This window comes from Oncorhynchus gorbuscha, linkage group LG23 (genome assembly GCF_021184085.1).
Source record: "Oncorhynchus gorbuscha isolate QuinsamMale2020 ecotype Even-year linkage group LG23, OgorEven_v1.0, whole genome shotgun sequence".
Taxonomy (NCBI): domain Eukaryota; kingdom Metazoa; phylum Chordata; class Actinopteri; order Salmoniformes; family Salmonidae; genus Oncorhynchus; species Oncorhynchus gorbuscha.
In genome coordinates this window covers 10,462,695-10,475,297 of record NC_060195.1, presented here as the reverse complement: position 1 = coordinate 10,475,297, position 12,603 = coordinate 10,462,695, and the positions used below count along the sequence as shown (strand labels likewise).

At 43.5% G+C, this 12,603-nt stretch overlaps 1 protein-coding gene across 1 annotated transcript in view; it reads left to right on the top strand.

Moving 5' to 3' along the window:
• The window catches only part of gabra6a (gamma-aminobutyric acid type A receptor subunit alpha6a), a 40,405-nt gene that overhangs the window by 16,770 nt on the left and 11,032 nt on the right, over positions 1-12,603 (top strand). The window contains exon 9 of the mRNA XM_046324192.1: positions 8,972-9,213. Within this exon, the coding sequence (XP_046180148.1) occupies positions 8,972-9,213 (242 nt within the window). The remainder of the gene's footprint in view (positions 1-8,971; positions 9,214-12,603) is intronic.

Here is a 12,603-nt window from a genome sequence, read left to right as displayed (position 1 = left end):
CTAAGACTCTCCCCATTCAATTACAGAACACCATCACTAAGACTCTCCCCATTCAACTACAGAACACCATCACTAAGACTCTCCCCATTCAACTACAGAACACCATCACTAAGACTCTCCCCATTCAACTACAGAACACCATCACTAAGACTATCCCCATTCAACTACAGAACACCATCAGTAAGACTCTCTCCATTCAACTACAGAACACAATCACTAAGGCTCTCTCCATTCAACTACAGAACACCATCACTAAGACTCTCTCCATTCAGCTACAGAACACCATCCCTAAGACTCTCCCCATTCAACTACAGAACACCATCACTAAGATTCTCTCTATTCAACTACAGAACACCATCCCTAAGACTCTCCCCATCCAACTACAGAACACCATCACTAAGACAATCTCCATTCAACTACAGAACACCATCACTAAGACTCTCCCCATTCAACTACAGAACACCATCCCTAAGACTCTCTCTATTCAACTACAGAACACCATCACTAAGACTCTCTCTATTCAACTACAGAACACTATCCCTAAGACTCTCCCCATTCAACTACAGAACACCATCACTAAGACAATCTCCATTCAGCTACAGAACACCATCCCTAAGACTCTCCCCATTCAACTACAGAACACCATCACTACGACTCTCTCCATTCAACTACAGAACACCACCCCTAAGACTCTCCCCATTCAACTACAGAACACCATAACTAAGACAATCTCCATTCAGCTACAGAACACCATCACTAAGACAATCTCCATTCAGCTACAGAACACCATCCCTAAGACTCTCCCCATTAAACTACAGAACACCATCATTAAGACTCTCTCCATTCAACTACAGAACACCATCAGTAAGACTCTCTCCATTCAACTACAGAACACCATCCCTACGACTCTCCCCATTCAACTACAGAACACCATCACTAAGACAATCTCCATTCAGCTACAGAACACCATCACTAAGGCACTCTCCATTCAACTACAGAACACCATCACTAAGACTCTCTCTATTCAACTACAGAACACCATCCCTAAGACTCTCCCCATCCAACTACAGAACACCATCACTAAGACAATCTCCATTCAACTACAGAACACCATCACTAAGACTCTCCCCATTCAACTACAGAACACCATCCCTAAGACTCTCTCTATTCAACTACAGAACACCATCCCTAAGACTCTCCCCATCCAACTACAGAACACCATCCCTAAGACAATCTCCATTCAACTACAGAACACCATCACTAAGACTCTCCCCATTCAACTACAGAACACCATCAGTAAGACTCTCTCCATTCAACTACAGAACACCATCACTAAGACTCTCTCCATTCAACTACAGAACACCATCACTAAGACTCTCTCCATTCAACTACAGAACACCATCCCTAAGACTCTCCCCATTCAACTACAGAACACCATCACTAAGACTCCATTCAACTACAGAACACCATCACTAAGACTCTCTCCATTCGACTACAGAACACCATCCCTAAGACTCTCCCCATTCAACTACAGAACACCATCACTAAGACTCTCTCCATTCAACTACAGAACACCATCAGTAAGACTCTCTCCATTCAGCTACAGAACACCATCCCTAAGACTCTCCCCATTCAACTACAGAACACCATCACTAAGACTCTCTCCATTCAACTACAGAACACCATCACTAAGACTCTCTCCATTCAACTACAGAACACCATCCTTAAGACTCTCCCCATTCAACTACAGAACACCATCACTAAGACAATCTCCATTCAGCTACAGAACACCATCCCTAAGACTCTCCCCATTCAACTACAGAACACCATCACTAAGACTCTCTCCATTCAACTACAGAACACCATCACTAAGACTCTCTCCATTCAACTACAGAACACCATCCCTAAGACTCTCCCCATTCAACTACAGAACACCATCACTAAGACAATCTCCATTCAGCTACAGAACACCATCCCTAAGACTCTCCCCATTCAACTACAGAACACCATCTCCTAAGACTCTCTCCATTCAACTACAGAACACCATCCCTAAGACTCTCCCCATTCAACTACAGAACACCATCAGTAAGAATCTCTCCATTCAACTACAGAACACCATCACTAAGGCTCTCTCCATTCAACTACAGAACACTATCCCTTAGACTCTCCCCATTCAACTACAGAACACCATCACTAAGACAATCTCCATTCAGCTACAGAACACCATCCCTAAGACTCTCCCCATTCAACTACAGAACACCATCACTAAGACAATCTCCATTCAACTACAGAAAACCATCACTAAGACTCTCTCTGTTCAACTACGGAACACCATCACTAAGACAATCTCAATTCAGCTACAGAACACCATCCCTAAGACTCTCCCCATTCAACTACAGAACACCATCACTAAGACAATCTCCATTCAACTACAGAACACCATCACTAAGACTCTCTCCATTCAACTACAGAACACCATCCCTAAGACTCTCTCCATTCAACTACAGAACACCATCACTAAGACTCTCTCCATTCAACTACAGAACACCATCACTAAGACTCTCTCCATTCAACTACAGAACACCATCCCTAAGACTCTCCCCATTCAACTACAGAACACCATCACTAAGACTCTCTCTGTTCAACTACAGAACACCATCACTAAGACAATCTCCATTCAGCTACAGAACACCATCCCTAATACTCTCCCCATTCAACTACAGAACACCATCACTAAGACTCTCTCCATTCAACTACAGAACACCATCACTAAGACTCTCTCCATTCAACTACAGAACACCATCCCTAAGACTCTCCCGTTTCAACTACAGAACACCATCACTAAGACAATCTCCATTCAGCTACAGAACACCATCCCTAAGACTCTCCCCATTCAACTACAGAACACCATCACTAAGACTCTCTCCATTCAACTACAGAACACCATCACTAAGACTCTCCCCATTCAACTACAGAACACCATCACTAAGACTCCCTCTATTCAACTACAGAACACCATCACTAAGACTCCATTCAACTACAGAACACCATCAGTAATACTCTCCCCATTCAACTACAGAACACCATCACTAAGACAATCTCCATTCAGCTACAGAACACCATCCCTAAGACTCTCCCCATTCAACTACAGAACACCATCCCTAAGACTCTCCCCATTCAACTACAGAACACCATCACTAAGACAATCTCCATTCAGCTACAGAACACCATCCCTAAGACTCTCCCCATTCAACTACAGAACACCATCCCTAAGACTCTCCCCATTCAACTACAGAACACCATCACTAAGACAATCTCCATTCAGCTACAGAACACCATCCCTAACACTCTCCCCATTCAACTACAGAACACCATCAGTAAGACTCTCTCCATTCAACTACAGAACACCATCACTAAGACTCTCTCCATTCAACTACAGAACACCATCCCTAAGACTCTCCCCATTCAACTACAGAACACCATCACTAAGACTCTCTCCATTCAACTACAGAACACCATCACTAAGACTCTCTCCATTCAACTACAGAACACCATCCTTAAGACTCTCCCCATTCAACTACAGAACACCATCACTAAGACAATCTCCATTCAGCTACAGAACACCATCCCTAAGACTCTCCCCATTCAACTACAGAACACCATCACTAAGACTCTCTCCATTCAACTACAGAACACCATCCCTAAGACTCTCCCCATTCAACTACAGAACACCATCAGTAAGAATCTCTCCATTCAACTACAGAACACCATCACTAAGGCTCTCTCCATTCAACTACAGAACACTATCCCTTAGACTCTCCCCATTCAACTACAGAACACCATCACTAAGACAATCTCCATTCAGCTACAGAACACCATCCCTAAGACTCTCCCCATTCAACTACAGAACACCATCACTAAGACAATCTCCATTCAACTACAGAAAACCATCACTAAGACTCTCTCTGTTCAACTACGGAACACCATCACTAAGACAATCTCAATTCAGCTACAGAACACCATCCCTAAGACTCTCCCCATTCAACTACAGAACACCATCACTAAGACAATCTCCATTCAACTACAGAACACCATCACTAAGACTCTCTCCATTCAACTACAGAACACCATCCCTAAGACTCTCTCCATTCAACTACAGAACACCATCACTAAGACTCTCTCCATTCAACTACAGAACACCATCACTAAGACTCTCTCCATTCAACTACAGAACACCATCCCTAAGACTCTCCCCATTCAACTACAGAACACCATCACTAAGACTCTCTCTGTTCAACTACAGAACACCATCACTAAGACTCTCCCCATTCAACTACAGAACACCATCACTAAGACTCTCCCCATTAAACTACAGAACACCATCACTAAGACTCTCTCCATTCAACTACAGAACACCATCACTAAGGCTCTCTCCATTCAACTACAGAACACCATCACCAAGACAATCTCCATTCAGCTACAGAACACCATCCCTAAGACTCTCCCCATTCAACTACAGAACACCATCACTAAGACTCTCTCTGTTCAACTACAGAACACCATCACTAAGACAATCTCCATTCAGCTACAGAACACCATCCCTAATACTCTCCCCATTCAACTACAGAACACCATCACTAAGACTCTCTCCATTCAACTACAGAACACCATCACTAAGACTCTCTCCATTCAACTACAGAACACCATCCCTAAGACTCTCCCCATTCAACTACAGAACACCATCACTAAGACAATCTCCATTCAGCTACAGAACACCATCCCTAAGACTCTCCCCATTCAACTACAGAACACCATCACTAAGACTCTCTCCATTCAACTACAGAACACCATCACTAAGACTCTCCCCATTCAACTACAGAACACCATCACTAAGACTCCCTCTATTCAACTACAGAACACCATCACTAAGACTCCATTCAACTACAGAACACCATCAGTAATACTCTCCCCATTCAACTACAGAACACCATCACTAAGACAATCTCCATTCAGCTACAGAACACCATCCCTAAGACTCTCCCCATTCAACTACAGAACACCATCCCTAAGACTCTCCCCATTCAACTACAGAACACCATCACTAAGACAATCTCCATTCAGCTACAGAACACCATCCCTAAGACTCTCCCCATTCAACTACAGAACACCATCCCTAAGACTCTCCCCATTCAACTACAGAACACCATCACTAAGACAATCTCCATTCAGCTACAGAACACCATCCCTAACACTCTCCCCATTCAACTACAGAACACCATCAGTAAGACTCTCTCCATTCAACTACAGAACACCATCACTAAGACTCTCTCCATTCAACTACAGAACACCATCCCTAAGACTCTCCCCATTCAACTACAGAACACCATCACTAAGACAATCTCCATTCAGCTACAGAACACCATCCCTAAGACTCTCCCCATTCAACTACAGAACACCATCACTAAGACAATCTCCATTCAGCTACAGAACACCATCCCTAACACTCTCCCCATTCAACTACAGAACACCATCACTAAGACAATCTCCATTCAGCTACAGAACACCATCACTAACACAATCTCCATTCAGCTACAGAACACCATCCCTAAGACTCTCCCCATTCAACTACAGAACACCATCACTAAGACTCTCCCCATTCAACTACAGAACACCATCACTAAGACTCTCTCCATTCAACTACAGAACACCATCACTAAGACTCTCTCCATTCAACTACAGAACACCATCACTAAGACTCTCTCCATTCAACTACAGAACACCATCACTAAGACTCTCTCCATTCAACTACAGAACACCATCACTAAGACTCTCCCCATTCAACTACAGAACACCATCAGTAATACTCTCTCCATTCAACTACAGAACACCATCACTAAGGCTCTCTCCATTCAACTACAGAACACCATCCCTAAGACTCTCTCCATTCAACTACAGAACACCATCCCTAAGACTCTCCCCATTCAACTACAGAACACCATCAGTAATACTCTCTCCATTCAACTGCAGAACACCATCACTAAGACTCTCTCTATTCAACTACAGAACACCATCCCTAAGACTCTCTCTATTCAACTACAGAACACCATCACTAAGACAATCTCCATTCAGCTACAGAACACCATCACTAATACTCTCCCCATTCAACTACAGAACACCATCACTAAGACTCTCCCCATTCAACTACAGAACACCATCAGTAATACTCTCTCCATTCAACTACAGAACACCATCACTAAGGCTCTCCCCATTCAACTACAGAACACCATCACTAAGGCTCTCCCCATTCAACTACAGAACACCATCACTAAGGCTCTCCCCATTCAACTACAGAACACCATCACTAAGACTCTCCCCATTCAACTACAGAACACCATCACTAAGACAATCTCCATTCAACTACAGAACACCATCACTAAGACTCTCTCCATTCAACTACAGAACACCATCACTAAGACTCTCCCCATTCAACTACAGAACACCATCAGTAATACTCTCTCCATTCAACTACAGAACACCATCACTAAGACTCTCCCCATTCAACTACAGAACACCATCACTAAGACTCTCCCCATTCAACTACAGAACACCATCCCTAAGACTCTCCCCATTCAACTACAGAACACCATCAGTAATACTCTCTCCATTCAACTGCAGAACACCATCACTAAGACTCTCTCTATTCAACTACAGAACACCATCCCTAAGACTCTCTCTATTCAACTACAGAACACCATCACTAAGACAATCTCCATTCAGCTACAGAACACCATCACTAATACTCTCCCCATTCAACTACAGAACACCATCACTAAGACTCTCCCCATTCAACTACAGAACACCATCAGTAATACTCTCTCCATTCAACTACAGAACACCATCACTAAGGCTCTCCCCATTCAACTACAGAACACCATCACTAAGGCTCTCCCCATTCAACTACAGAACACCATCACTAAGGCTCTCCCCATTCAACTACAGAACACCATCACTAAGACTCTCCCCATTCAACTACAGAACACCATCACTAAGACAATCTCCATTCAACTACAGAACACCATCACTAAGACTCTCTCCATTCAACTACAGAACACCATCACTAAGACTCTCCCCATTCAACTACAGAACACCATCAGTAATACTCTCTCCATTCAACTACAGAACACCATCACTAAGACTCTCCCCATTCAACTACAGAACACCATCACTAAGACTCTCCCCATTCAACTACAGAACACCATCACTAAGGCTCTCCCCATTCAACTACAGAACACCATCACTAAGACTCTCTCCATTCAACTACAGAACACCATCACTAAGACTCTCTCCATTCAACTACAGAACACCATCACTAAGACTCTCTCCATTCAGCTACAGAACACCATCACTAAGAATCTCTCTATTCAGCTACAGAACACCATCACTAAGACTCTCTCCATTCAACTACAGAACACCATCCCTAAGACTCTCCATTCAACTACAGAACACCATCACTAAGGCTCTCTCCATTCAGCTACAGAACACCATCACTAAGACTCTCCATTCAACTACAGAACACCATCACTAAGACTCTCTCTATTCAGCTACAGAACACCATCACTAAGACTCTCTCCATTCAGCTACAGAACACCATCACTAAGACTCTCCATTCAACTACAGAACACCATCACTAAGACTCTCTCTATTCAGCTACAGAACACCATCACTAAGACTCTCTCCATTCAACTACAGAACACCATCACTAAGACTCTCTCCATTCAGCTACAGAACTGCTGCGTGCTATACAGACAATTGGCAATGGCATGGACTGTTGTGTGGTGTTGAATAGTGTTGCGAGAGAGAGAGAGAGAGACCACGCGTATACATACATATTACCTGCAGCATCATACTATAGGAGTGTACAGTCGTGGCCAAAAGTTTTGAGAATGACACAAAGATTAATTTTCACAAAGTCTGCTGCTTCAGTGTCTTTAGATATTTTTGTCAGATGTTACTATGGAATACTGAAGTATAATTATAAGCATTTCATAAGTGTCAAAGGCTTTTATTGACAATTACATGAAGTTGATGCAAAGAGTCAATATTTGCACTGTTGACCCTTCTTTTTCAAGACCTCTGCAATCCGCCCTGGCATGCTGTCAATTAACTTCTGGGCCACATCCTGACTGATGGCAGCCCATTCTTGCATAATCAATGCTTCGAGTTTGTCCGCCTGCCTGCTGCCATTCCCGAGCAAGCTCTGTACTGGTGGTGCCCGATTCTGCAGCTGAATCAACTTTAGGAGACGGTCCTGGCGCTTGCTGGACTTTCTTGGGCGCCCTGAAGCCTTCTTCACAACAATTGAACCACAACAATTGAACCGCCTGTGAAGCCCTTTTTGTGTGAAGCACTGATGATGTCACGTGTTTCCATGCAAGGAAACATTGTTGACAGAGGAAGAACATTGATTCCAAGCACCACCCTCCTTTTGAAGCTTCCAGTCTGTTATTCAAACTCAATCAGAATGACAGTGACCTCCAGCCTTGTCCTAGTCAGCACTCACACCTGTGTTAACGAGAGAATCACTGACATGATGTCAGCTGGTCCTTTTGTGGCAGGGCTGAAATACAATGGAAATGTTTATTGGGGATTCAGTTCATTTGCATGTCAAAGAGGGACTTTGCAATTCATCTGATCACTCTTCATAACATTCTGGAGTATATGCAAATTGCCATCATACAAACTGAGGCAGCAGACTTTGTGAAAATTAATATTTGTGTCATTCTCAAAACTTTTGTATACATATGTTCTCTACTTCAGTAGTATCCATGATTCCATGGTAGATCTTCTAGATAGGGAATTCTACCACATTAATGATCCCTGTTGTCTGTTCTCTTTAATCCTCTACCTCCACCCCACCCCTCCTCCATTCCCTCCCCTAACCCTTCACCATCACCCAACCCTGTTCCCCCAGCCACTCTCAGAGAGAGGAGGCCTGAAGAAGAGGTATAACTCCATATCCCAGAGTGAGATGGACACTGGCCCCTCGGTGCCCATCTTCCTGCAACAGGGTTCAGCTGTGCCCCCCATCCCAGCGCTGGCTGGCACCAGCCCAATAGACCAGTACTCCCGCATCATGTTCCCCCTGGCCTTCGCCCTCTTCAACCTCTTCTACTGGATCATATACCTGGGCAAGGACACCATGGAACAGGCCAGGTATGTGTTCATAAAGTCTCTATTCTGTTCTGTTATGACATCATGGAACAGGCCAGGTATGTGTTCATAAAGTCTCTATTCTGTTCTGTTATGACATCATGGAACATGTCAGGTATGTATTCATAAAGTCTCTATTCTGTTCTGTTATGACATCATGGAACAGGCCAGGTATGTGTTCATAAAGTCTCTATTCTGTTCTGTTATGACATCATGGAACATCATGGTATGGGTTATTAAGGTCTCTATTCTGTTCTGTTATCAAATCAAATTCAAATCAAATGTATTTATATAGCCCTTCGTACATCAGCTGATATCTCAAAGTGCTGTACAGAAACCCAGCCTAAAACCCCAAACAGCAAGCAATGCAGGTGTAGAAGCACGGTGGCTAGGAAAAACTCCCTAGAAAGGCCAAAACCTAGGAAGAAACTGAGAGAGGAACCAGGCTATATGGGGTGGCCAGTCCTCTTCTGGCTGTGCCAGGTGGAGATTATAACAGAACATGGCCAATATGTTCAAATGTTCATAAATGACCAGCATGGTCGTATAATAATAAGGCAGAACAGTTGAAACTGGAGCAGCAGCACGGCCAGGTGGACTGGGGACAGCAAGGAGTCATCATGTCAGGTATTCCTGGGGCATGGTCCTAGGGCTCAGGTCCTCCGAGAGAGAGAAAGAAAGAGAGAAGGAGAGAATTAGAGAACGCACACTTAGATTCACACAGGACACCGAATAGGACAGGAGAAGTACTCCAGATATAACAAACTGACTCTAGCCCCCCGACACATAAACTACTGCAGCATAAATACTGGAGGCTGAGACAGGAGGGGTCAGGAGACACTGTGGCCCCATCCGAGGACACCCCCAGACAGGGCCAAACAGGAAGGATATAACCCCACCCACTTTGCCAAAGCACAGCCCCCACACCACTAGAGAGATATCTTCAACCACCAACCTACCATCCTGAGACAAGGCTGAGTATAGCCCACAAAGATCTCTGCCATGGCACAGCCCAAGGGGGGGCGCCAACCCAGACAGGATGACCACATCAGTGAATCAACCCACTCAGGTGACGCACCCCTTCCAGGGACGGCATGAGAGAGCCCCAGTAAGCCAGTGACTCAGCCCCCGTAATAGGGTTAGAGGCAGAGAATCCCAGTGGAAAGAGGGGAACCGGCCAGGCAGAGACAGCAAGGGCGGTTCGTTGCTCCAGAGCCTTTCCGTTCACCTTCCCACTCCTGGGCCAGACTACACTCAATCATATGACCCACTGAAGAGATGAGTCTTCAGTAAAGACTTAAAGGTTGAGACCGAGTTTGCGTCTCTGCTTTGTAGGTTAGCAGTAAAACCTTGAAATCAGCCCTTGCTTTGACAGGAAGCCAGTGTAGAGAGGCTTGCACTGGAGTAATATGATATTTTTTTTTGGTTCTAGTCAGTATTCTAGCGGCCGTATTTAGCACCAACTGAAGTTTATTTAGTGCTTTATCCGGGTAGCCAGAAAGTAGAGCATTGCAGTAGTCTAACCTAGAAGTGACAAAAGCATGGATTAATTTTTCTGCATCATTTTTGGACAGAAAGTTTCTGATTTTTGCAATGTTACGTAGATGGAAAAAAGCTGTCCTTGAAATGGTCTTGATATGTTCTTCAAAAGAGAGATCAGGGTCCAGAGTAACGCCGAGGTCCTTCACAGTTTTATTTGAGACGACTGTACAACCATTAAGATTAATTGTCAGATTCAACAGAAGATCTCTTTGTTCTTTGGGACCTAGAACAAGCATCTCTGTTTTGTCCGAGTTTAAAAGTAGAAAGTTTGCAGCCATCCACTTCCTTATGTCTGAAACACATGCTTCTAGCAAGGGCAATTTTGGGGCTTCACCATGTTTTATTGAAATGTACAGCTGTGTGTCATCCAGATAGCAGTGAAAGTTAACATTATGTTTTCGAATAACATACCCAAGAGGTAAAATATATAGTGAAAACAATAGTGGTCCTAAAACGGAACCTTGAGGAACACCGAAATTTATGTTATGACATCAAGTAACATCATGGTATGGGTAATTAAGGTCTCTATTCTGTTCTGTTATGACATCATGGAACATCATGGTATGGGTTATTGAGGTCTCTGTTCTGCTATGACATCATGGAACCTCATGGTATGGGTTATTAAGATCTCTATTCTGTTCTGTTATGACATCATGGAACATCATGGTATGGGTTATTAAGGTCTCTATTCTGTTCTGTTATGACATCATGGAACATCATGGTATGGGTTATTAAGGTCTCTATTCTGTTCTGTTATGACATCATGGAACATCATGGTATGGGTTATTGAGGTCTCTGTTCTGTTATGACATCATGGAACATCATGGTATGGGTTATGAAGGTCTCTATTCTGTTCTGTTATGACATCATGGAACATCATGGTATGGGTTATTATGGTCTCTATTCTGTTCTGTTATGACATCTTGGAACATCATGGTATGGGTTATGATGGTCTCTATTCTGTTCTGTTATGACATCATGGAACATCATGGTATGGGTTATTAAGGTCTCTATTCTGTTCTGTTATGACATCATGGAACATCATGGTATGGGTTATGAAGGTCTCGATTCTGTTCTGTTATGACATCATGGAACATCATGGTATGGGTTATTAAGATCTCTATTCTGTTCTGTTATGACATCATGGAACATCATGGTATGGGTTATTAAGGTCTCTGTTCTGTTATGACATCATGGAACATCATGGGGCCGAAGATAGCGAGGTAAAGAAGAGGAAACGAGCAGACTGATTTGGAAATAATTGATTCAATTTTATATTTGTACTTTTTTAATGATTTAATTTTGTATTTTGTATATTCTATAATTCTCAAACTCAACTCTGGACCTCAAAGCCAGTTCTACTGTGTTTTTTTCATTGTTCATCTATAATCAGGGACTGATTTAGACCTGGGACACCATGGGTGTGTGAAATGAATTATCAGGTAGAACAGTGAACCAGAAGCTCCGGACCTCAGAATGTAATACTCCTGGTCTATAACATTAAAATACTGGTGTGTCGTTGCAATGATAAACAGATCATGTATGACTTACTGATTACAGAAGTCTCCCAAATGGCACCTCATTCCCTATATAGTGCACTACTGTTGACCAGGGCCCATAGGGTAGTGTACTACTGTTGACCAGGGCCCACAGGGTAGTGTACTACTGTTGACCAGGGCCCATAGGGTAGTGTACTACTGTTGACCAGGGCCCATAGGGTAGTGTACTACTGTTGACCAGGGTCCATAGGGTAGTGTACTACTGTTGACCAGGGCCCATAGGGTTGTGCACTACTGTTGACCAGGGCCCATAGGGTAGTGTACTACTGTTGACCAGGGCCCATAGGGTAGT